The sequence below is a fragment of the Sus scrofa genome, chromosome 13 (genome assembly GCF_000003025.6).
Source record: "Sus scrofa isolate TJ Tabasco breed Duroc chromosome 13, Sscrofa11.1, whole genome shotgun sequence".
In the NCBI taxonomy this organism is placed as follows: domain Eukaryota; kingdom Metazoa; phylum Chordata; class Mammalia; order Artiodactyla; family Suidae; genus Sus; species Sus scrofa.
The window spans coordinates 190,039,335-190,066,670 of record NC_010455.5 but is presented as its reverse complement, the minus strand read 5'-3'; the positions used below and the strand labels follow the sequence as shown (position 1 = coordinate 190,066,670).

Below are 27,336 nucleotides of genomic sequence, written 5' to 3'. Positions count from 1 at the left end.
CAAGAGTTAGAAAAGATGCCTTCAGGAGCGGGCCGAGCAGGGAGAGTCACTTAACAGAAGGAAGAACTGGAGCGGTGGGGAGGAGTCGGGGTCACCCCCGCCCCCAGCCTCGAGTAGGTGCCACCCGCGGAGATGAAATGTGAGCCTCGGTGGCCGAGGACTCCGGACCCGCCGCTTAGCCCGCCTCAGGAGCCCCGGGGACAGACAAAGAGACCTTGGCCCCAGCGCAGTCCCGCGCGGCGGTCGGGCTCGCCTCCGAGACTCCCAGGGCCATGGCCAGGTCTCCGCGCCACCCCGCTCTCCGGAGCGTCGCCCTCTCCATCTGACCGCCCTCCAGCGCCCCCGTCCCCTCCCGGTTCCGGGCTGTCCCTCGACTTCGAGCCCTTTCTACACACCGGTCTGTCCGTCTCTCTGTCGGTTTGTCCTGGCGCGCAACCTCCGGCCACTGGCTTGGATGGACGCGCGGAGGCTGCCCGGGTGTCCAGGGGTCTTGCTTCCGAAGTTGGTGCTGCTCTTTGTCTACGCAGGTCAGTGACCTAGGGCGACGAGAGAGGGGAAGGGGGCTCGGGGCTGCGCTGAGGTCACACTCCGGGCAAGGCGGCTTGGGCGCGACGCGCGGGGACCGTGGTGGGAGGTCAGAGACTGTGTGGTCCCCGGAGGCGGGAGCAGAGAAGCCACCGCGCTGGAGCCCTGGGCTCGACCTCTATGCGCTTGTGTTTTGCCCCTTTCTTTCATCGTTTCTTTTTCTTTTTTCTCCCCCACGCTTTCTCTTTTCCTTTTTCTCTCTCCAGGCAAAGTAACTAATCTCAATCCCACATTTCTCATTTAGGGGATTTTATTTTCTGGATAGCGCGAAATTTTCCCTGTCATATCCAGAATTCAGGAATTGGGGTGAAAGAGGAGGCTGAGCAGTGGGAGGAAAGCAGTTTTTTTGTCTGTTTGTTTGTTTGTTTTATAAAGGACAAGACGTTTAGAGGTATTGCTAAAGTTTTTCCAATAAACTAATCTGGAGACTTTTCCATTTCAGTAAAGTCTACCCATGGCCCCTTCCACCACCACATTCTGAATATTCCGGCTTTTCCTTTTTAAAATAAAAAACCTTAGATTTCTGTTTTCATCCTTTAGAAGATGATTCTTAAGTGTGGTTGACAGGGCAATTGGAAGCTTTGAGTCGAAATATGAAGTTTTTGAGAGGCATAAATTCACCCTGAATCGAATCCTTTTTTGCTGAATTCATAAGCAATTTCCCTCATTTTGATTATTCTTAGTGAGAATTGCTAACAATTGATGAAACAAAGCAGTTTTCTTGTTTGGGGACGGATGTGGAGCCCAAAATGGCCTTTCATTGATTATTCATGTATAAAGTTAATTACACATGCGATTTTGCACCTGCTTCATTTTTTAAAAACAAGATAAAAGCAGAGTTTTAAAATAAATGTTGTCATGTCTGGAACTTCCTATAACAAAAACCACAGGCTTACCTCTGCCCTTGCAATACTAAATTTATGTATAGCACAGTAATTTATTTACCTTTTGATACTTAGAAAAACACTGCAACTGAAATAAAGACGTTCTTTAGCATTCTTGCCTGAACATCAATAGGACTGAATTTCTCATTCAACCTTGCCAGAAATGTCACAATAACTTCTATAGAAATTTCCAGTCTGTTCATTAAAATGTGAATTAGTGGCTGCCTATAAGTTGTTTTAAAGATATTTTATTATAGGGAAAATACTGGCCTTTAAATACAGAAATAATTTTATTTATATTAAATATTTATTAAATACCAATTATATTAAATATTTTATATTAAAATATCTTCATTAGTTCTTTTGAAGCAATGATAATTCTTTACACTTCCTCTGTTTATCTAGAAAAACCCCATAAATAAGAAAATAGAACACAGCAAATGAAATTTTAATACCTTCACTCATCTTTAATCACACCATTGAATAACTTTTTCTTGTTCTTTTGTCGATTTCATTCTGTTTGATGAGCTGTAAGCTTCTGATTTACACTTTTCCTTCCCTTCTTCCTGTTCCCACAGTGTTAGGTGCACAGATTCCCCAGGATTTTGGAAACGCACACAGCTGGCCAGCAGCAAGCTTGATCAATTTAGAAAGTTTTCGCTGCATTCATTTCTTCTCTCCATCACATTCCTCCCCAGTAAGCTGCAAAAGTCATTGCAAGCCAAGAGTAGGTTGATAAGAAATGGGTTAGCGGATATTCTTTTGATATTAATTCCTGAATTCTTATTTCAGAGGCCTTTTTATGCCTGCCCTAGTCACTCAACTAATATTTATTGAGTGAAATATATCAAGCGGTGCATAGGATAGAGGCCAGACTCTGAGTCTTGTCTGGGAGATAAGATGTGCCCATTACCCTAAGACATCAAAGGCTGTGAAATAATAATCATGTGCTTTAGGTGTTCAAAGGAGGGGACCTTATCTGTCTTAAGAATATATATGCTCCATGAAGATGATGTCTGTTTTGTTTGGCATAATATTCTTAGAGACCAGCAAAATGCCTCTCCAGGAGCTTGAGAAGTATTTGCTCAGGGCAGTTGAACTGAGGACTGTTAGGAGCTAGGTCTTTGAAGTACAGGGAAGTCTTGAACATAAGGAGATGGAGTAGAATAGAGTGTCAGCAAAGGCAGAAACAGACAATACAGTTGGGCTGGAACGAAGAGATAAGGCTGGATGTGACGATTGGGGTGAGGTTGGGAAAGGCAGCAGGAATAGAAATCATCCAGACACCTTGTTAAATGAATCACCAGCTTTAATGAGACAAAAACCTAAGTAGATGCACTGTCCATAACCTGAATTATTTTCCCCAAACAAAATGCATTAAGTGTACGTTCCTTTTTTTTTTTTTTTTTTTTAAGGACGTAAGAGCAAGCTTTCTCTACCTGAAGCATCGTGTTTTACCCTGGAGTCACTTTTGGAAAGTGACCCAATGAACTGTTTATATTATTATCTGACTCCCACTGCAGGCTACAAAGACAGGATCTGGCCAAGGTTTTAAGCTTCCTGGCCTTAGCCAGTGATTTCTGTCCCCTCCCTTTCCTTCCTTTCTTATCCTTAGCTGTAGATTACAAGAGCCAATTCTGAGCAAGTGCCTGGAGCCAGATGCTTTCCTGGACTTCACATTCCTTAAGATGGGGTGGGAGTGGGGAAGTTTCTTCCAGAGCCTGCCTTTCAAGAAAGTCACCGAAGAAAACTGGAACTGGCTAATTTTCAAGAACATTAACTTGAGTATTGGAAGCAATATTATTTACTTTCTGAGGGCAATTGGAATGTTTCATTCTTTTAAAAGTGAGAAAATGCTTCCGTATTGTCCGAACTGTGATCTTTATAGGATTCCTCTCAAATAAACCAGAGGAAGCAACTAACCTAGCAACATAAGTGTTGAGGTGAGGTCAAAACCCCAGTTTGGAAATTTTTGATTATGGGTGTACTTACCATACTATTACATCTTCCTTTTTCAGTTGTTTAATTCTGGGAAAGAGCAAGAGTGCTGGAAAATGCCATAAAAATAATGAACAATGTGTGACATGATGTAGATGTTTGCTGCAGGTATAATCCAGCTTCTTGGCTGCAAGATTTTGGGCTTGGTTTCCTGTAACATTGGCTCAAAATATTTTGATAACACTATGACCCTATAATAATAGGGGTTGAATCTTTGATAACCATAGAGAACTTAATAAGGTGTCACTGTCCTGGGACTCATTCAAAAGGCACCCCAAGAAGCTACTTAAAAATCACTTGTCTTGCTCCAACAGAATAAGGAGGTCTGTCAGCCTTCCCACTATCTGAATGACTTTTAAGAGCATGAAACAAAACATCCCAGCTAAGCGCTGGAGATAAACTGACCAGTCTAACTAGGTGAATTATTTAAACAGTACTAAAAATGAGAGCTATAGAAATTCAGTGGGGACTTGAGTAAATAAACTGCAGAAAGCATACATTGTCAATCAATCCTTAGACTGTGTTTCTGTCTTCAAAATTTTAAAGTGGATTTAAGAAGTACTAAATCTTACAAAGGCCATTGTTTTCCCTTTCATTTCTTTGGACCACATCCCAGAAGAACCCCGAAAGGTTTTGTTCATTGATGAGGTAGAAATAAAATTGAGGGAAAGAAAATATGAACTTTTCACTTGTTCCACAAAGGCCATGCCTTACTGATAAAAGTGAATGAACTTTGCTAGTTTTTGATCACATCGGTTTGTAAAGAATCATCTTGTCAGGGAGGTGATTTAAAAGCAAAACCTAAATTTTCCTCTCAAGACAAATCAATTACAGGGACTCGTAAGTGTAAATACAGCATTTGCACTTTTATGTCATGGCTTTGACTGGAAAGCAAAGTGTTATATAATTTAGGTGATAGCTGACAGTCCCTTAGAGATTGATTTGGAAATGACTTATTTTGTGATTCTTCAACATGTAACTTAAATTATCGGACTGTGCTTAATATTTCTTTCATGTATCTGAAATTCACATATAATTTATAATATATACCACTTATTAGAATTTAATGCTAACTTTAACTTGTTAAACATAAGTCGTTTAGGTGAATAGAGAATTTTTTAAAGATAGGGTAATTTTTATTCAACATTTTTAGTATAATTATCCTCATCAAAAACATGGGGAAAAAAGACAGTAATTTGGTTTTGTCAGCTCCAATATGTCCTTTTTAAGTGAGGAAATACCTTCCCCCCTTTACATGGTGCTGTTTCATAGGTTATTGATTCTTAAATCTGACATTAAATAAACTTGTAACAATTCACAAGTTTAATATCTATGGAACTTTTTTCCACAACTAACTCATTATCTTCTAATACAAAGGAATTGACCGAATATGTAGACTCATTTGTGTTATCATGTGTATGCAAACTGTGATTATGAAGGTAAAAAATGATGGAGAAAGGAAAGCATATAATGCTATATATTATTTAACAATCATCCATGTCAACAACACTTTCCATTAAATGTAATTAAGGTAATACCCTAAAGTCAAAAGACTTTATCATTTAAAAATTATTACAAGAACTCTGTTGAAGGGAACTATATCCAGTCTTTTGGGATAGACCCTGATGGAAGATAATGTAAGAAAAGGAATGTATATGTATGTGTAACTGGGTCACTTTGCTGTACAGCAGAAGTTGGTGCAACATTGTAAGATCAACTATGCTTTAATAAAAAATGTAAAAAAAAAAAAGAACTCTATTGATAAATCAAATGTCTCATGAGATGGATAATTCATTCCTCCCTCCGTTGTCTCATTCAAGCAACTCAGACTACCAATTACTGTGCTTGCTGCAGGAGATTCAGAGAATGGTCTTTGCCTTTTCTAGCTTTACATCTAATAGGGAAGGAAGACTGGTTTAAATGCTTGCAGTGTTTTAGAATTCTGAGAATGTACCCTCATGAAACTCTAAAGGCTCTAAAGGGTGGTTGTTGACCAATTAAGATTTGAAATAGAGTAATTTTTCGTGAAGCTGTGGTTGCAGACCTGTAACTATATGAATGTGGTTTTTATTTTGTAGAAGATTGCCTTGCTCAGTGTGGCAAAGACTGCAAATCTTACTGCTGTGATGGAACCACACCCTACTGTTGCTCCTACTATGCCTATATTGGGAATATTCTCTCGTGAGTATTAGTTGAATTTGGCAATATTGATACCCTTTCCCTTGCTTAGTTATGGCTTTCCAAAATAATAAGTTATGGGTATAGGCAGGGAATTTTTACGGTTGGTTGTTGCATAAAATCCCTACTGGAGACACTCAACACTCATCACTATTTACTGTCTTATGTTATTTAACTAAATGCGCAAAGTAATAGACAAGATACATGACCTTTTAGAAGGGAATTTAAAGAATACTATTTTATTGCCTAGTTTTTGCTTTATGGTAATGATAATGATGATGGTTTAAATTGACCCTATTCATATCATTGATCATTTTTTAACGTTGTAAACTACATGTTTTTGTCTGCTTTGTGGAAGGTTTTGTCAGTTAGAATTTGTCATTTAATGATAGCCAGTTTATTGTGCCACCCATATATTTGTCTGACTCATCCAGTAGATATCAGGAAAAAGAGACATGAATAAAAACCCGTAGAGACACAAAATGTCAGTTTTCCACATAATGCAGCTCAAACAACTTCGGGAAACAAGATTAGAGCCCAAGAAATTCTAGGCATCGACAGTGTAAAGTGGTAACCAACTACAAAAATCAATGAAACATAGACACAGACAATGTGTTAAGCATTTCTCTGTAACAAATCAAGAATTTATTTTATAGATATTTCTGGGCAAAGGGAGATGAACAGGCAGGAGCTGCCTTCAGGGTTGTATGTCTGAGATGGGAGCAACCCTCTCTTCCTCTCCACACACCTTCAACGTTAGGAATAAAGGGAGAGAGTCAGGAACATCCGAATTTCACCCACGAGTGACAATCGCCCATGGCTTTCAGGAGTCTGCCTCTGTCCTCCTTGTGTTTTTCAAGTGATTATCGGGGTATTTTCAAAGCTATTCTGTTGTGATTTTACTCATGCTCCATGAAGGCTTAAGTGGAACCAGGAAAGATTAGGCACTAGGTGATAGGTGCCTGGCTCTTTTAGGCAGATAGCCACTGCGATGGCTTGGAAGTCATCCTCCGTTTCCTGAGAAGACACAACCTGGCATCACGGAGACTTCCTAGAATCAAAGTGGGGGCTGATCTTAGAGATCGCATCATTAAGATTTGTTTTCTGGATAAGTCCAGAAACAGCCATACTTCAGGAGACTCCTGAAGACTGTCACGGTGATGCAAGAAATGTTAGGCTGTCATAAAGATTGATGACTAACATTTAAGCAAATAAACTCTAAATAAAAAGTTTGAATTTTTCCTCATGGAAGACTTGGTGGAAAAACATCAAGTCTCCTTAGATTTAGAGAACAGTCAGAATCAGCTCAGAATACCGTACATATAAATATATAATGATGTTTCACATCCGTGTATCCCTTCATACTTTTTAAGTAAATTAAAGTATTTTATTACTAAATTCAAATTTGATTTTCCAGTAGTCTTCACAAGCCAGAGGTTGCTGTTGAGGTAGATGCCTGAGTAAGACAGCAGGTGGTATAGACTGGAGGAACAAGGGGTCAGAATGACTCTGTGATTTTTTTTTTTTTCCCGCATTTTTAGAGCTGCACCTGCTGCATATGGAGGTTCCCAGGCTAGGGGCTGAATCAGAGCTGTAGCTGCCAGCCTACACCACAGCCACAGCAACACGGGATCCAGGCTGTGTCTGCATCTGCGACCTATACCACATTTCATGGCAATGCCCAATCCTTAACCCACTGAGCAAGGCCAGGGATAAAACCTGCAACCTCATGGTTCCTAGTCAGATTCGTTTCTGTTGTGCCACGACAGAAACTCCAACTCCGTGATTCTTTGGTGCTCTGGCTCCTGGCCCATTTCTCTGCCCCCTAATGACATCACGGTGTGTTTTGTGCCCATTTTGCATCTAAATATATATAGAAGATGTAACTAGTTATTCATCAAAGTACTTAAAAAAATTTAAACTTGCTGATGTACTTTATATGTTTTATATATGCAATCAGAATTGCTTTTTTTATGGTACATATGCTTTTTTCCCCCATTTTTCAAGTTTTATTGATGCATAGGTGATTTATCGTGTTGTGATAATTTCTGCTGTACAACAAAGTGATCCAGTTGTACATATACACATTTTCATTGTTTTTCAGATTCTTTTCCCACATAGGTTATCACAGTATATTGGGTAGAGTTCCCTTTGCTATATAGCAAGCAGGTCTCCATTGACCATCCATTCCATTTACAATAGTGTGTACATGCCAATCCCAGACCTTCAATTCATCACTCCCTAAGGTACATGTTCTATGAACTAATTCTATTACTTGGTTAAAGCAAAGAATTCCTTGAGTTACATATTTATCTGGGTTATTAGGGCCATGTACTTGCTATATTTGAAAAAAAAAAAGAATTGTGCTTTGTAGAGGGCGGAAATAAACACAGATGGCATTATATTTCAGGCTGTTAAACTGAATTTTCTGTTCAAAATAGAAACCACTAAGTAAATCCCTCGCTAAACAATTCTTAGAGAAAAAAAGTGTTTAAAGTGTTTTCAACACTGGATAAAGGAGAATACATTTGCAGGATTTCCAGTTATTGTTTACAAATTGAAAAGAGTTAACTCCACCCAAAGCTTTTTTTTTTTTTTTTTTTTTTTAAGTGAGGGGTGGTGGGGGGTTGGAGAGAGAAAAAAAATAATTCCAAGAATGTTTACAAAAGTTCTTTCATGCACATGTTTTCAAATATTGCTATTTTGGAACTTATAAACTATGCTTCCTCCCTTCCAAGCATCCAGGCACATTCTTAATAAATTCATTTGAATTATCTTAACAGAAAATTTAATCTTTGTGGTCATCAGTAAAGTAATAAGGAATTTTATATATCATAAATGAATAATCTTATAAGTTGGTTTTAATTTGGTCTCTAGTCTTGTTTATTTTCACAATAGAAAATGTCTTGGCTTAGCTTAAAATGAGCTAAAGAGAGTACAAAATTGGGGGCACTCGAGACTCTGTGTAAGTTGGGAATGTAAAGTACACTTGATCTTTCTTGCTGAGGCCTGTCTCTAAAATAACCAGAGTAGAGATATTTGGCCTTTAAATATGTTTACTTCAGTTCAACCTTCTCTTGTGAAAACTGATCATTAAGATTTGTTTTCAGAGTGATCACAGGAGGCTAACTTTCAATTTACCTTTTAGTGGAAAAGTCATATTTTACTAGTCTCCCCCTTTTATATAATTTAAATTCTAAATACGAGTTAATTTTGACAAATTCATACACTACCCCCCTTTTTTCAGTTAAGAATTTAAAAATGTACTTGTGTCTCATGAAAAAATTTTTAAATTAAACTTTAAACATAGCTATATACTTTTAAAAATTGAGTGTAATTAATACGTAACGTTATAGTGGTTTTAGTTGCACAAAATAATGATTCAGTATTTGTGTATATTGCAAGATAGTCACTACGACAAGTCTGTTTGACATAATTCTATTTAAAATGGCATACCTACTTTTTAATTATTATGGCCATGGATATTGACTTCAATATAGAAAAGTAACAGTGCTATTTTCCAGAATTTAAGAATAATTTTTGCAAAAGTCAGCATATACTATGCAATCAATTATTTACAAACACATATTGAGTGCCTGTTACCATGGCAGCATAGGATCCAAAGATGAATAGATGATGCTCCCTGACCTTTACAATTTCACAATCTAATAAAAGAAGGAAATGTAGATAAATAATTCTAATTCAGTGAATTAATCTATGGAGTGTTACTGAAGGGCCAGAGAAAAAGCTGCTAAGTGTGTATGTGTGTGTGTGTGTGTGTGTGATTTAGAAAGAGATGTTTAGAGAGAGCCTCATACATATGAAATTTCAGAGTTTTAAAAGTAGAGTAGATATTTACATAAATGGATAGTGAAGAAAGGGAAGTGCATTCCAGATGGAGAGAGTCTTGTCTACAGAGACAAAGGTATAAGAAAGGAAATGGTTAGTTTGGGAAAACCCATGTTGTTCAGTGTTGCGAGAAAAGGAAGGTTAAACTTTGAATGTAATGTGTAAATACATAGGAAAAGACAAAAAATAGATCCTTACTTTTATAGACTTTTATGGGTAGATTACATGCTTTTATTGGTCATGTCTAACAAAACTAAAATAAAATAATTCAGTATTTTTCTGAAGATAAAGTAGCAGGTTTCATGTAGAAATGATGTATTTCTAGATACCACTGAGACAAGAGACAAAGGCGAGAAGTCTTCCAATGAAGACTATTGTATTTTATTCCATAGGGAAAATTCTTGGAATGAACACTTTGAGATGTTACACTACCTAGTACCATTTGTGACAGAATATGTGACTTTGGAATTGTGTCTCCATTTTTCACAGAGGGTGACGATTAGAAACCTCACTGTGTTAGAAAATGAGAATTGGGGAAATTTATGATGCATAGAATGTCTCATCAAACTGATTCTCCAGCATTTCATCCAGCCACTTGTTCTCCATGGAAAATAAACAGTCTGTGATGAATATGGAAATAAACAGTCTGTGATGATGAACTTTGATTGACATTCCCTAGAGATAGGATCCAACATAACGGTGTGGTTTGTAGAGTAGTCTTTAGAATTGGTAGAATTTAAGGCATTAGAGGGGGCAGTTGAGCAGCTAATTATGGTTAGTAATGGAATAGACTAAAGCAGGACTTTACTGAAAATGAAGAAAACTGCCATATGAACAAGAATAATTGTACAATGTTGAACATGAACCAAATAATAACTGAATTGGATATAGTTAGCCAGATGACAAGATCTAAGATTGAATCCCCTCACTCAGTAATAGACTTTTGCTTTTCTAGTCTGCTTTTATAAAATGCAGATCTGCCTAAGGATTCTTCAGTGCACCATCTGGCCAACACAAAAATCCCCATGAGGAAAAAAAATCAGGGGAAGAATTAATAAAGGCGATCCTGGTGGGATTAAGTTTCTTTTCTTCTCAATGAAACGTGAAAGATGTATTGCTCAGAGTTTTGCGAAGACAGCTAATAAATATCACAACTGTGGTTTTAGAGCCACGTTATGCATGAAAGCAAAACTGAGTTAAAGGATAAGAATTTCATATTTCCAAGTGGCATTTGAGGCCCTATGCTCATTAAGTAGTTGAGCATCCTGAATAAAACACGTGAGGCTGTTCAAATAAGGACAGCATTTTAACACAGCTTGAAAGGCCTTTGGCTTTGGTGAAAATAGACTGGCCAATGGGGAAATGCTCTATAGCACAGGGAACTCTACCCAATATTCTGATAATTGGTGATAATTGGTAACACTGGTGATAACCTGCATGGGAAAAGAATCTGAAAAAGCATGTGTGTGGGAGCTCCTGTTGTAGCACAGCGGAAACAAATCCGACTAGGAACCATGAGGTTGCGGGTTCAATTCCTGGCCTTGCTCTGTGGGAAAAGGATCCAGCGTTGCTGTGAGCTGTGGTGTAGGTCACGGACATGGCTCTGATCCCACATTGCTGTGGCTCTGGCTAGGCTGGCAGCAATAGCTCTGATTAGACCCCTAGCCTGGGAACCTCCATATGCCGCTGGTACGCCCCTGAAAGGACAAAAGACAAAAAAAAAAAAAAAAGAAAGAAAAGAAAAAAGAATGTGTGTATGTATATATATAACTGAATCACTTGGTTGTATAGCAGAGATTATCAGAAGAGTGTAAATCAACTATACTTCAATAGAAGTTTAAAAAATAAAAGTGTTAAAATATTCTTAGTACTTAGATATGAAATAAACATACTGAGCAAATCAAAGTTTGTGGGAATCTTGCTTTTGTTTTAATAAAGACAGAAATGTAAATAACTAATACAATGTTAAGGTAAATATGAACTTCATTTTAAAATGTAATGTTATTGAGGTGACTTTTGTAAAGCACCTGAGGATGGGGGCTGGTTTCCAGGAAAACCAGTCATGTGATTAGAGGGTTGAAACTTTTAGTTCCAATCCCTAGCCCCGTAGGGAAAGAAGAGGGGCTGGAGATAGAGTTCAATTATCAATGGCCAATGATTTAATTGATCATGCTTATGTAATGAAACCTAGAGAGCTACTAAGCTGATGAACACATGAAAATTTGCAGAAAATGGCATGCTTAGAGGACTTCTTTTTTTTTTCTTTAGTTTAAGTAATTGAATTGGTAACAAATAACATTTGCTATAAAAATAAAGTCATTGTTTCTCAGAAGACATGTATTTTATGTATTACATAAATAAATGTTATATATTATTAAGAGCAAGTATAGGCATTCCTGTCATGGCTCAGCGGGAAACAAACCAGACTAGTATCCATGAGGATGCTGGTTTAATCCCTGGCTTTGCTCAGTGGGTTAAGGATCTGGTGTTGCTGCAAGCTTCAGTGTACATTGCAGATGCCACTCAAATCTAGTATTGCCATGGTGTGGTGTAGGCCTGAGTTGCAGCTCTGATTCAACACCTAGCCTGGGAACTTCCATATGCTGCAGGTGTGGCCCTAAAAAAACAAGGAGCAAGTGTAAATGTGTAGCTATCTGGAATTTTTTGTTAACTATGTTCTATTCAATCACAGTTGCCTTTGTAAAGTAAGCTTCACCATTAAAAATATAATTTGATTTTAGGAAGGACTAAATGAAGTTTCTAGAACATATTCCCAGGAATTTATTTCTATAAATATATACAGGTATTCTATGTTCTAAACAAGGTACCAGAAGACATAGCTGTCAATCAAACACAGTTCCTGCCCTTGGACTGCATCTAAACTACTGGGGAATATAGGCCCATAAAACAGATACTTTAGTAGTCTATGGGAAGGACTCTGTGCAGTAGAATCAGAGAAGAGGCATTTTTTGTCCAACTTCAGGGTGTGAGGAAGACTTCTTGAAGGAGAGAAATTCCTAGATGAGCCTTGAAAGGAACAGCAATTGATGAGATCCATCAGTGACTTGAGTTAAAGAAATACTTAGCAAAGGAGGAACAGGAAGGAAGATGGCTTCACCAAATAGAAATCTCAAAAAAAAAAAAAATCCTACCTCAAACACCCCTCTCAATGCTCTGATGTTATATTTCTTCCCTTTAAAGGCAACTATAAGAGAAGCCAGCATCTAGAACCACTCCATTCAGCATCCTATAGTCAACCAACAAGATAAATTTTAAAATGGTGATAAGAATTGGAAAGGAAGAAGCCAAATTATTATCATTTATAAATGATATGACTGCCTATACTCCTCAGACTATAAAAAATGAATAAGGAAATTCACCATGAGTGTAGAATATAAGGTCAGTGTGCAAAAATTAGTGCATCCTTATTCATCAACAGCACTCAGAAAATGTAATGTGTATGTATGCACACGGAACTCAGTTGCAACATCAAAAACTTTGTACCTAGTAAGAAATCCAGTAATATACTGGATGTGTGGCATTTATGGAGTAATGTAAATACATAAATGTTTTACGAGATGAAAGAGAGACCTAAAGAGATGTACCAAATTGTGGGTGAGAATATTGTAAGGATGTCGGTATTGGGATATGTCAATTCCTCCTGAACTATAAGTAAATTCAATGCAATTCACATCAAAACCCACAAGACTGTTTTGTCTTAGGTTTGACAGACTGAGCCTAAAATGTGTAGAGTCCAGTAAAAGGTGTAGACAAAGGACGATAGTTACGAAAAACAACAAAGTGAGAAGACATGCCTTGGAGATATAATAATTTATTATAAAGCTATGGAAAACAAATTGTGTGGTATTAGTTCGCAGATAAACTGATAGAATATAGAGCTTAGAAATGGACTTAGACATGTATCTGTGGGACTTGATAGATAACAGAGACGGCATTACAAACCAGTGTAATGGAGGGATTATTTAATAAGCAATGCTGAGAGAATAGCTTTCCATATGGATAAACATTAAACTAGATAATTTATCACATCTCACCCCCAAAAATCTCTCCTAATAGTCTAATCACATAAATGCAAGAAGCAAACATTTACAACATTTAAAAAAAGAGTAGGATGGCATTATGGTATCAGGACAGGAAAGATTTCTAAAATAAAAGATGAGAAGCACAACCAGTAAAAAAAAGAGCTATACTAAAAATCACTTAGCTCTGTGCCTTAAAAGGATCATTTTATGGTTTGTGAATCTATATCAATTTTTAACTTTTTAAAAAATATAGATGGCCACAATTTCATAGACAAAATGTTGGGCAAATTCCTCACTTAGAGAAGATACTTGCAATCATTTGATGCACAAAAGATTAGTATCCGGAACACCTCAACAGGAAAATGGGTGATGTGTGTGCTCAGAAAAAGTAACAGAGCAGACCACTGGAAGGGCAATAAATAGGCAGAAGATGTTTCCCCTGACTAGCCCAAGCAGGGAACTGCTGTTTAAATGGAAACAAACTCACAGATTTCAAAAGCAATCTTATGGTTACCATAAGAGAAACTGCTGGGGAGAGGAAAGAATTGGGAGGGTGGAAATAACATATACATACTACTATATAAAATAAATGATTAATGAGAACCTACTGTAGAGCACAGGAAAATCTATTCAGTAGTTTCCAATAACCTATATGGGAAAAAAGAATGGATATACTTATTTCGTATGACAGATTCACTTTTCTGTACACCTGAAACTAATATAACATAGTAAGTCAGCTATACTCCAATAAAATTAAATTAAAAAAATAAAACAGTGGAAGACTATCTCACAGCCATCAGGCTGGTGATCCTCTGTTAAGTCTGATAGCACCAAAAGCAATGTGGGCCAACATGAAAGGGAACTCCCACTGCTAGTTGATAACACCAACTGTTATCAACACCTGAGGAGCAACCTGACCACATGCAGTAAAGATGAAGATGGGCATCCTTTTGGACTTCACAGTACCTCGTCTACATATATTCCCTAGAGAATTCCCAAATACGCACAGGGAGACATTGTACTGTGATGGACACATTGTTTAAAATAGTTAAACATTGGAAGCAACCTAAATTTCTATCAGAGAAGGATGGACAGGTAAATTAGAGTATATTCATGCAATGGAATGGGATACTGCAGTTAAATCTCTGCATGTTAGTGTTAGTGTAAATCTCAGAATTGCAGTGGTGTGTGAAAAAGAGCTAATAGAAAAAGAGAACATGGTACTATTTGTGTAAAGTTAAACACAAAATAACTGTGTATCTTACTTACAGAGACATGCACAGGTGGTAAATGTGTAGATATGAGGGGGAGAGAAATGGACACATGAATTTCAGGATTGGCCAGAACCAAGGGGTTTCCTGGGATGCAGGACCTTCAGGGCTGCAACCTCTTAGTCCTGCAACAAGTTGGTCACCCTGTGAAGAGTAGGAAAGAGGGTATCAACTTTAATATTTTCTTACTTAAAAATTACAAATCCGAAACAGATATTATAAATTATTACCATGTGATAAGCATGGGTAGTGGATATGTGGGCATGCTATATTTGTATCTGTAATTTGCATAGAATTTAGAGAAACATTTTTTTTTTTACTAGACTAAAACAGTATAACTGAGAAACGGCCAGATGGAAGAGCTGCATGGGGCAAGGTATGGGGGAAGGGTTAGAAGCTTCCATGCCCTCCCCCTGCATGTCCCTTTTCACAAATCCCTACATGTTCACCAACCCTGGAAACTCTCTGAACCTTGTCCTTTTGTGGTTTTATAGAGGCTCCATTACATAGACATGATGGATTAAATCACTGACTATTAATGATTGAACTCAGTCTCTAGTTCCTCTCTTCCCCCAGAACTCAGGGGTTTGGAATCAAAGTCCCAGCCCTCTAATCACAAGGTTGGTTTCCATGGCAACCAGGCCCCATCTTCAGGTGCTTTCCAACTCACCTCATTAACATAAACTCAGATGTGGTTGAAAGGGGTTTGTTTTTAATATCGAGACATCTTCACTACTTTTATCTTAGGAAATTCCAGGGGAAATTCTGGTTCCATGACAGAAATGGGATGAAAACCAAATATTTAGTTCCTATAATAAATAGCACAACACCTTGTTAACATGCAGATTCTGATTTGATAGGTCTAGTGTGGAACCTGGAATTCTGCATTTTTAACCAACTCTCATGTGATATTGATGCTGCCAATCTTCCAAGCACATTTGGAGAGGGCTGGTGCTGTTTGATAATTTCCCGGACTGTGGGATGAAGTGATAGAAGAGATGAGAACTTACAGATTGGTGGGATTTGGGGCTAGGGATTGGGGCTAAACACGAGGAATGAGTCCAAATCAAGCTTGAAGTTTTGGATGAGTGGGTGGATGGTGTGTGTTGGGAACTGAAGGGGGATATTCAAGAAGGTTCAGTTAGTATGTTGAGTGGTGGGGTGGGGTAATAGGCTCTATAGCCTTTAAGCCAACTTGAGTGGGCCTTCAGTGAGTGGATAGAGTGCACCAATCTGAACTCAGTGGGGAGCTTGGAGCACCACATCTAGATTTGGGATTAAGAGGTGTTGAAAAATGTGTAGGGGTGCGAGCAAGATGTCCTGAAGAGAAGTGCAAGAGAGAACATAGCAAGCCAATCAGGAATATGCTGCATTTCTCCCCTTCCTCCTGAAAAGTGTTTTACATCTATTTTAGCCTCCCTTAAAACATTCTCCATCCTTTCAAAATTCTTTCACTATCAGAATTGGTCTGTCCTTCACTAATCAGCTTGAATAGACCTCCTAAGATGGCAGGGTAAGTGGATGCCTTTATTTTCTTCTATGCGCTTTTTATATTTTATATTGCAGCATTTCTTGGTATATTGGTTCCTTCTGAGTTGAATATGTTGCCTTAACAAAGCAGTTTATGTGAGGATCCATCTTTACTCATCCATTGAACTGAGCCCAAAACTAATCAACTCACAGCTGCTCATGTAGTCCAGGTTTTAAGGGCTACTTTCATTAGATAGATATCAGAATTGGATATTATAAGAGAAAGTGTATATGGTGGTGGCAGGAATTATTAGCGTGAAGGAAACTATCATTTATTTAATGCATTCTCTGTCCCAGATGCTTACTATATATTGGTTTATTAATCTTCAGAATAGCCATCATGACCTGGGTATTATTCTTGTCTGTACAGATGAGGAGGCTGAGACTCAGAATTAAGCAATTTGTCTGATTTCACACAGCTGCTATGCACTGAGCTGGCATTTAAAACTATGTGTGCATGACCTTTTTCTGCCACTTCCCACTGGTTCCTAAAGAACTGGAGGTTTCAAGATGGGATAAATGAAAATTATTCATTGCTGTAAGACCTTATGACAATCTAAATATCATGTTTTGGCGGAGCATTTTCTTATTGTCCATCTGGATTAAAGTCCCTCCCACATGCTGCCATAGTAGTATTCTTTCTCTGCCCTGTTATTATTTATCATTTTATTCAAGTTCCTAAATTATCTGTCTGCCCTTCCACACATTAGACTCCAAGAGGACCAGAAGTGGGTCTGCCAACGTACCATTGAAGGTATGGGGCTCAAACAATAGAATGGTCCATAGCTGCTTGTTGAAAACACAAGTAATCCTCTGTTTAAGCATGAAAAAGCTGACATTTTATGAGTTCTAAATCAACAAATATCATCTGGATAAATATTTGCTTAGAAAAAAATCAACACATAATTTGGATATGTGATTGATTTCAGAGAATTTGTTTCATGGAGTACAAATAAGGTATCATTGCAGAGTAAAAGGAGTGATTTCCAGGGAGTCAGCCATCACTTTTGAGTCATACTGATTATGATACATTATAATCAGATGATAAGAATTAGAACTCAAAAGCCAGCTTGATTATAAGGATTTAACCTCCTTGTCATGTTTCCTTGGTATTTCATTCAGTGTGCTCTATCAATGTTCAGTGCCTCAAGTAGGAAAAGTTTAAAGGTCCAGAACCCAAAGGAAGGAAGCGCTTTACACTGAAACTTGCCTCAGGCATATACTAGGAGGTCTTGCTGTGGTCTGACCTATCTCCATTCAGGTCTGCTCTTGCACAATTCATGTATTTGGATGTGTTCTATCCATGAAACAATGTGATGTGCCAGCCTGTGACTATCAAGGCAACAGCCTCTTGTATGAGTCTAATTCACTTGCATAATTTTTGGAGGTAAAATGTCTTATTGATAAAATTGAGGAGGCAAGAATTATGCACACACAGTGATTTTTATTCCATTATGTTGGAAGAATTCTGGCAGGCAGCTGCTGGCCAGAGCACACTATCTTTCAGTGTCTCCCACCTGCAAAATCTGAGGATGAACACACCCATAACTAATGAAAATTTCAGAGGGAGATGATAACCTCATAAAGTGTAATAGGATTCCATCTGAAAGTGCCACGGGTGAAAGCCTTGGCTATTCAACCCATAGTAACGCAGAGATAAGTAGAATTTGTAGTTTTGATATTCATTCTTAAGGAAAGAGAAAGAAGAAAGAAATTCTTACAGGTAACAGGAGGAATGCTCTTTTTACGCCTTTGCACAAATCTGACAGAAATAGAGAAAAACAGAAGAAATTACTTCAAATATAAACAGTGCGAATTCACACTATCAAAAAGGTGAACAGAATGATATCTCTCCACACTTCATTTTGCAAAAAATAAGTGCGGCCTGTGGTTGCAAATAACCAACTGTACGATGTTATACAACATTTTCCCTCTAAAAACACCAGGAATAATACAGGATCAACCTCCAAATTATTACATGTGGGGAAATATATTTGGATTTAAATTTATCAAATAAATGATGAAAACTCTTCTTTACGGTTTCTATCTCGAGTTGTACCCACCCTCGCATTAAGTAAATAGACCTTCTTACCCTTTGTCAGGTGGAATGAAACGGGCAACCACTCTTTGTGATGCTATTCTTAATTAATAGTAGTTTTAGCAATAGAGGGGTATAGAAGAAAGATTAGTAATGTTTGGATCCACCAAACTAGGTTTGAGTTCTTCTTCTTTTATGCTGGGTAAACTTCATTCTCCTAATATCACTGAGCCACTGTTTATTAATGTGTCAAGAGGAAATTGTGGTAACAACTTGCCTATCTCGTAGAATTCGACTGAAAGATATATTCTCACATAAAAGTACTTAGAAGAGCTTGGAAATATTTTCCTCCCGTTAATGACAACATTAGGCTTTGAAAACATCTGGAGTTTGGGAAAAGAGGACACAGGGGGAGCAGTGTGACTTCTCCAAGGTCATTTACAAAGCCCATGACTGAGCAGTAGAGTGTCCCTTCAGGTGTGAGGCTCTCGTTCTGGTCCTCCAGGCCAAAACATGGGCATCTCTTCTCGGGAGAGCTCTCTTAGCCTTGAGTGAAATAAATAGCCTTCTTCATCAAATGGTGTTTGCAGTCTGATAACGGTGAAGGCAGCTAATTAAGCACTGTCTTTGCTGCCCAGCAGTTGCTAGAAGCATAGTACAGTTCCCCAAAGTCATGTGCATTCAGTGGCAAATCTGCCACGTTGGCCCTAGGCTGACCTGTGTGTTAGAGAAACTGGCTTGAAAACAGGGTGAACAAGACTTGTGATAGAACATGATGGAAGATAATATGAGAAAAAGAATGGATACATATATGTGACTGGGTCACTTTGCTGTACAGTAGAAATTGACAGAACATTTTAAACCAACTAGAATAAAAATTAATGTATATATTATATATATGACTAAAAGGTTTTTTTATAAATATATATGTAGATGTAAAGCAGGTTTATGAAAAAAATCACACATGTAATACCAAAAATCAGGGAGCAGTAATTTACTTTACAAAAGGGCTCATTAGAGATGGCTGCTTCAACTCTACTGATGATATGTTAATAATTAATGCATAAAACAGCTTTCTAACTGCTTGCCATGTCAGTGGAGTGATCACAGTACTTTATAGATTTTTGAGCATGTCTTTGCATGTAAAATTTAGAATTGCCTCAATTAGACTTTAAAAAAATGTTCATCAGCAGCTTTCTCAATATGTCAGTGCTTATAAGACAAGAATGAAAAGGGGGATGACCTGTCTCTGACGATACTGTTCATAACCTACATTTGCAACTATTGCGGGACTGACAGTGTTTTCAGTGGTAGCGTTACTGAAAGGGGTCTGGCTGCTTACCTCTCTAAAGCCAATAAAGAGGCAAGGCTGGTGGAAAGGAGTGTTTGCTGTATTTCAGAGGCTGCCAACTGAAGGAGGGGAGAGGAGGGTGGACTCATGTCCAAAGGCTGACTCTCCCCACTGACAATCAGCAGGCAGAAGTTTAAGGGGAGCTTCAGGTGGAAAGAGGGGGCTACATGCAGAAACAGCACAGTCAGCACTGATAGTCATCCTGACATTAATTATGCCGCCACCTGACTGATCATTGTCATCCTGATTGTTTTAAATACAGTTAACCTTCAGTTCCCAGGGTCAATTTTTTCCCATTTCTTTGAGACCACTTCTCAGAATTGTGGTTGCTTATATCATGGCTATAGTCTGGTCATCAGGAGGTTAATTTCTTCTGCCTGGTGGGGGTTTTAGTATCTATAAGACAGCCAAGAGAATATTGCTCAGAATATGATCTATAGCCCTTGAGGAGGAACTAAAGGTCCTTGACTTTGCTTAATGACTAAACTATTACTGTTTTTGTCCTATTTGACTATTTTCCTTTGCTTCTGCATTTCCTCACTTCTATGATTAAATTAATTCTTTAAATAAAAGTTTTTCTACAGACAAAAGCAGGTGGAGGGCATGAGAGGGGAAGGACCCTAGGGTCCTGCCCCATTTCAGTAGCAAATAAATGCCAGATGTCATGCGGAATAAAAAGTCATTGATCATAGCAAGGATCAGTTGATGTCTATCAGTTCTAAAATGAGTTTCCCTTTACTCAGCTTGCTGGCTTTAAACAACCAGCTTATTATACATGCTGTGTATTTTGCTTCATGTCCGTGGTGTAACAGTTTTTGTCTCATTACCTTCCATTGGGAAGACTGGCTCCAGTTCTGCATAAAACAGAGAGAGCACATCCCCCTCTCTGCCTCCCACTGAATGCAGCAATAGAGTTTGGATGGAATGCATGGAACAGCTATTTCAGGTAGATGAAAAGCAATAGTAGTGTGCAGATTAAGGAACAAGACTAAAATTCAAAATACTGCCTAACCCCACTCTGCACTAAACAGAGCCCAAAATACATAGGAAAGCTTTAGGATGTGGACAGAGAGTGATATAGGAGAATCTCTCTAGTTCTGGCTAAATAAGAAAGGTCCTCTCATCCTCAAAGACACTGGGGATGTACCCCAATATTGTTCTTTGATCTCTTATGTGGCCCTTACGTGATCTTTTGGTTGTCGTAGCAGTGGCAGTGATAGTGGCTGCATTGGGACCTGACAGGAGTCTAAAACTCTGAGAACAGGAAACTGTCCTTTTGATGAGAATGTTGTAATACCAGGAAGATGGGGGTGAATCTCCACTGCTTTATTTATTTATTTATTTATTTATTTGATTGATTGTCTTTGACCTCCTACTGTTCAGCGCTGGATATGAGCCCATTTGTGGAAATATGCAAAGAGCTGAGTAAATAAAGCCCATCTTTCTGATCAGAGAACCACAAAGCATTGCCCGAGGGAACCAGACAGTACTGAGGGGATCATTGAGATGGAGGCACTCAGATTTCCTGTTGTGGCTCAGTGGGTTAAGAACCTGACTGGTATCCATGAGGATGCAGGTTCAATCCTTGGCCTCGCTCAGTGGGTTAAGGATCTGGTATTGCTGCAAGCTGCAGTGTAAGTCACAGATACCGCTCAGATCTGGTGTTGCCATGGCTGTGGTGCAGGCCTGCAGCTGCAGCTCTAATTGGACCCCTCGCCTGGGAACTTCTGTATGCTGCAGATGTGGCCCTAAAAAGAAAAAAAAAAAAAGATGAAGAAACTCAAATTGATCTGTAAGCTACTTGTGAACCCCTGGGCTTCTCTCAAGTTGCATATGCATGGATCTGACCCTAAACAGTGTACCTTGTGAATTGAATACAGAATATATATAACCTCCCAAGTCCTACATTGGCAGTTAAGTGGTATACACATGAGATAAATCCATACATGACTACAGAGACTCTGAAAATGGAGCCTACCTTGAAAGCATACCCCACAGAAGTCTGATTGGAATATGTGGTCTAAATTGAACCTGACTGGTTGCCAGCTAAAACTAAAATATCAAAGTTCCCCCAAGATTTAAACAAATCCCAAGGTCTCATAATATTCAGAAAGTTCAAGATACAATCCAGAATGACCCAGCATGCGATGAACCAAGGAAATCTTGACTCACAAAGGAAAACAGAATCATCAAGTAACAGAAATGTTAAAATTATCTGACAAGCTCAAAAGCATCTCCTATGAAAATGACCCAAGAGGTAAGAACAATCTCTGTTTGAAATCAGCGAAAAGACTGCATTAGAAAAAAAAGAAATAGAAAACATCCGATCTGAACATCATTTCTCTAACAGCATTTCCTCCTTTCATGTCTCTGGGTCATTCAATATTTAATGTAATTCTCGTGATATTTCAAACCTTTTCATTATTATTATACTTGTTATGCTAATCCGCGATCAGTGACCTTTGATGTTAGTACTACAATTTGCTAAAGGCTCAGATGATGGTGAGCATTTTTTAGCAATGAAGTATTTTTTAATTAAGGTATGTACCTTTTCTAGGCATTATGCTATTGCACATTTAATAGATTGCAGGAGAGTGTAAAGGCAACTGTCATATGCGCTGGGAAACTGAAACATTCACGTGACTTGCTTTGTTGTGATATTCACATGTGTCGCCTAGTCTGGAACTGAACCCACAATATCTCTGAGGTCTGCCTACAGTCAAAAGAAGGCAGGTAGGAGTTCCCGTCGTGGCGCAGTGGTTAACGAATCCGACTAGGAACCATGAGGTTGCGGGTTCGGTCCCTGCCCTTGCTCAGTGGGTTAACGATCCGGCGTTGCCGTGAGCTGTGGTGTAGGTTGCAGACGCAGCTCGGATCCCGCGTTGCTGTGGCTCTGGCGTAGGCCAGTGGCTACAGCTCCGATTAGACCCCTAGCCTGGGAACCTCCATATGCCGCAGGAGCGGCCCAAGAAATAGCAAAAAGACAAAAAAAAAAAAAAAAAAAAAAAAAAAGAAGGCAGGTAAAGGGAATGAATCAAAGGAATGAAAAACAGAGAAAACAAACAGAAATCAAGTAATAAAAGGATGGACCTAATTCAAACCGATCAATAATTACATTCATCGTGAAAACAGTACCAACAGAAGGAGAGGGAAAGGAGTTTTTAACTGGCAGAAATTTATCCTATCTACATGAAACTCACTTCAACTACAATGACATAAGTAGGTTAAAACTTTGAGAGGAGGGGAAAATGGAGTTAAATTGTACGAAGTTTCACTTCCGTAACATGAATAAATTAGGGAGATCTAATATATAACATTGTGACTATAATTAACGATGCCATATTGTGGAATTAAAATTTGCTAAGAGGGTAGATCTTAAGTTTTCCCAACACCAGGCTGTGCAAACATACACAACAAAAAGGTAACTGTGAGATGAAGGATATGTTATAATTACCTCAATTGTGCTGATTATTTCACTAATATGTGTATAAAATCAACCAGTTGTACATCTTTCACAGTTTTTAATTATCAATTACACTTTAATAAAGCTAGGGGAGCAGCAGTAAGCTGTCAAGCCAAGAACAGAGAAAAATAGTAAATAAGAGGTTGAAAAAAGATTTGCCATGCAAACATTAACCAAAAGAAAGAGTGGCGGAGTTCCCGTCGTGGCTCAGTGGTTAACGAACCTTTCTGGTATCCACGAGGATGTGGGTTCGACCCAAGGCCTTACTCAGTGGGTTAAGGATCCAGCATTGCCAGGAGCTGCGGTGTAGGTCACAGACATGGCTCAGAACCCGCGTTGCTGTGGCTGTGGCATAGGCCCGCAGCTACAGCCTCGATTCGACCCCTAACTTGGGAGCCTCCATATGCTGTTGGTGCTGGCTCTAAAAAAAAAAGACAAAAGAAAGAGTGGTTACATTAATATAAGACAAAGTAAAGTCCAGAACAGAGAATATTACCAGAGATAAAAGTGATACTATGTTATGAGACATGGGTCAATTGACCAAGAAAATATAACAGTCAAACGGAGAGATTCAAGATTTTGATGTTTGGTTTTTATAAACAGAAAATAAAGTAGTTTTTTTGTTATTGAAACTCACTTTGTAAGGGAAAAAGAACAATACATGTATATTAACTTCCACGTAGTGTTAAATGAAATTATTTGTAATTTCCCTTTTTCTTTATTTTAAATTAGGAGTCATGTCAGTGAACTGCAGATAATAGCATGGAAACAGATTTATTCTCTTCTAGTTCTAAACCAATCTAAAACTTGACAATCTCCGTCATTTTTATGTGTAAACACCTCAACTAAGAAATGAGATCTTTAAGGAAATGGCCCATACATATGCATCAAAAAGCCATTGCAGAGCTGGTAGAAATATTAATTTCACTTATTGGGTGGAGAGTGTGCCCTGTAGGTGACAGAATAAAGACAAAGACATGAGCAGCAGAAAATTGTGTCAGTAATTAAATTTTGTGATGAAAGTGACTAAAATAATTAATTTCAACTTGGGTTTATAAAGAGAAATATATTGTTTCATGAAACGTTGAAGAGAATTTGGAAAGGGCTAAGTAGGTATTATTAAAACCAAGACCCTTTAATCATTGTCAGGCTTTCTCAACTTTGTTCATGCATTTAAAAAATTCATTAAGCTTTTTAAAAGAATGATCCTGGCTTTTCCTTCTAATCTAAATATTTATGAGAAGAGAGAGTTTACAAAGAACTTCGAGACCTCCAAATTCATTCCTTTCCGGGTGTAGGAAGAAGTAGTTTATATGGGAAAAGAACTTATCCTGAAAGTCTTTTTCCAGAGTGATAAAAATCTATTCTACTTTTCAGATTATGCCATTAGGAAGACTAACCTCCCAGGTGCTTCAATTAGTGGATGGTTTGATTTAAAGATCTGCAAAATCTTATGTTGTTTTTTTCCCTTCAACATTTGTTTCAAATAACACTTTTAAGTCTATATTAGCATATAAGAAACAAAAACATATTTATTCATTTCTTAAATCACATTCAAGCTTTTAAATGTCTTGCAGTTGTAAACACCAGGCATTAATTATGTCTGTTCAACGGAAAGCAGAAATTTCACTGTATTTAAATTACTTTAAATTATGCATTCCCCAAAATTTAGTATGCATTATAATCACCTAGGAATGCTTGCTGAAAATCCATATTCTCAGAACCTAATCTAGAAATTCAGGTTCTGTGTGTCCAGAGTAGGGGCAGGAAGCCTATTTTTTTTTTTTATTAATTTTCTCTCACAAGGAAATTCTGGAACAAATGGCCCTTGGACCACACTGGTCTAAATAAACCATACCAAAAAACATTTCATTTTGGACTTCTGATACTGTGTAGTAATAAAATTGAGATGTAATCAAACAGTGATTTCATAAACCATAACGTTTTCATATATACACAGACTTACATAAAGGGTTATTTCAAATTACTATGGTGAATGTATTCAGGGGTATTGAAAATACAATCCTATAAAGATTTATTAATGTTTGATCAAAGTAATTGAATACAGAGGGACACCAATGAGTTCTTAGTAAGCCCAAGGACAAATTTACAAATTTTTACCACTACCAAGGATAGGGTTGTAAAATGATGATAACATCTATCCCTTAGATGTCTACAAGGAAAAAATTCATTAATACTTATGAATCACTTAGAACAGAAGCTGGTGCTCAGTAATTATAAGCTACCATCTCTTCTTCTCCAGTGTAAGCTTCCATAGCATCAGTTATCTCATACGTGATAGGTAAATCAGGGAATGGTGTTAGTCTAACAGGGAAGTTACGTTGGTTCAAACGTGATTTTTCCTTTGCAAAGAGAGTCAAAAAAGTGGGAATAAAATTACAGTCTTCAGCCAGAAAGGACAAGACCCCTTAATTTAAATGCTGCACAGGCTGGATCCTTTCTCGTACTATTTTAAGAAAAATAAAAGTGAGTGCTTCAACCTGGGGCTCCCTAACCAAAAAAATGTGCATCCTCAGTCTGACTCAGCTCTTGACTTCTGGCAAGATTGCATTTCCATCTGCATTGTCTCTGTGCTGGGAAGCTAGCATTTCCACTAGATTGTTTTTGTGCCTTTTTAATATCCTCCGAGGCAGCCTCAGGCCACAATGAGCTTCCTCCCGAAGCTGGGCAAGTTATTTCCTGAGTATCCATCCATTATTGTTGCTGGAGTATGCTAAGTCAAGTAGACTCTATTGTGACGTGAATGTAGCCTTCTTTTCAGGGTTGCTATCTTGCGTGCGACCCCTATATTACATCTAAGAGGACGCATTCACATGGTCATACCTTTTTTTAATTGAGATATATATAGTTTGTTTACAATGTTGCATTAGTTTCAAGTTTTCAGTAAAGTGGTTCAGTTATAAATACATACATATGTATGTGTGTGTATATATATATGTCTGTATTCTTCTTTAGATTCCTTTCCGTTATAAGATAAAAAAAGATATTGAGTATAGTTCCCTGTGCTATGCAGTAGGTCGTTGTTGGTTGCCTGTTTTGTATATAGCAGTGTATATATGCTAATCCTAAACTCATTAATTTATTCCCCCCCCACCCATACTACTCCAGTCATGAATTTTTGTAATGCTGGCAAAGTACAATATTTTGACCATCTCTTTTAAGACCGCAGTCTCTTTCCACTTGAGTTTCTTCATCAGCAGCAGCTTTAGAATGGCTGCATCATTTTGGGGGTTCCAGCTGGGGGGAGGGGAATTGTGGATGTATTTAGTCTAAGTTTAGTATATATTTAGGTGATTCCTAATCACCTCCCTATGTAGTTAAGGTATTGCAAGCCATGCCACTGCAGGAAAGGCTCCCCAAAACAATCAAACTGTCCACTTCATCAATTAGCCCAATGCTCTTGCAGCAAGAGTCAAAGCCAGAGGTCAGGTGGCAACATGAGCATGTGACTGAAGTATGCCTACAACCATACAGAATGGAAGTTTATCAGTAGTGATGGAGAAACAAAGTTTGATATATACAAGTCAGAAGATAGTCTGGAAAATTCTTCCAAACCCAGTACTATTCCTTGTATATGAAAGAAACCAAACTGAAGTTGTCTCAAATTTGATCAGTCCTAAATATTTACACAACATTTTATTAATTTGCCTCACAAGGCAAAAGACTTCTTTTACACCAATAGCCCAAAGCAAATTTCGATCCCTGCACTGGAAGAAAAATTGCATCTCTCTTTTCTCTCCTTGAAAGATACTTCAGAGTATTGTCATGTGAAACAGAGCTCCAAGAATTTGTTGCCAAAAATTGTGGTAAAACATATGGGAATTTACCCTACTGAGCTGTGTTAGGTGTTAGTTAATCTAATGTATTTTCCTTAAAAAGGGTCCTCAAAATTTTACAAGTTTCAGATTGCAGGAAATACTGATCCACCACTGCCTTTGATTAGTAGATGCATAGATCATAACTGGTCTGTTTCTAATCTGTTTTTCCCATAAGTCTTATTATTTGTAACTCATGATATTATAGAAACTTTTTCCCCCAAGAATGCGTACATCCTGTTATAGCAGAGACATCTGTCATTATTATTATTATTAATATTATTACCACTACAATTATTGGACCCTGGAA

At 38.0% G+C, this 27,336-nt stretch overlaps 1 protein-coding gene and 1 long non-coding RNA gene across 3 annotated transcripts in view; one reads left to right on the top strand and one right to left on the bottom strand.

Moving 5' to 3' along the window:
• The window catches only part of CYYR1 (cysteine and tyrosine rich 1), a 109,055-nt gene continuing 81,729 nt past the window's right edge, over positions 11–27,336 (top strand). The window contains exons 1-3 of the mRNA XM_021071450.1: positions 11–387; positions 428–527; positions 5,546–5,648. Of these exons, the coding sequence (XP_020927109.1) occupies positions 133–387; positions 428–527; positions 5,546–5,648 (458 nt within the window). The 5' untranslated portion in view covers positions 11–132. The remainder of the gene's footprint in view (positions 388–427; positions 528–5,545; positions 5,649–27,336) is intronic.
• The window catches only part of LOC102161036, a 67,073-nt gene continuing 54,407 nt past the window's right edge, over positions 14,671–27,336 (bottom strand). For both annotated transcript variants that reach the window (XR_002338170.1, XR_002338171.1), the window contains one exon: positions 14,671–18,100. This is a non-coding gene — a long non-coding RNA (uncharacterized LOC102161036). The remainder of the gene's footprint in view (positions 18,101–27,336) is intronic.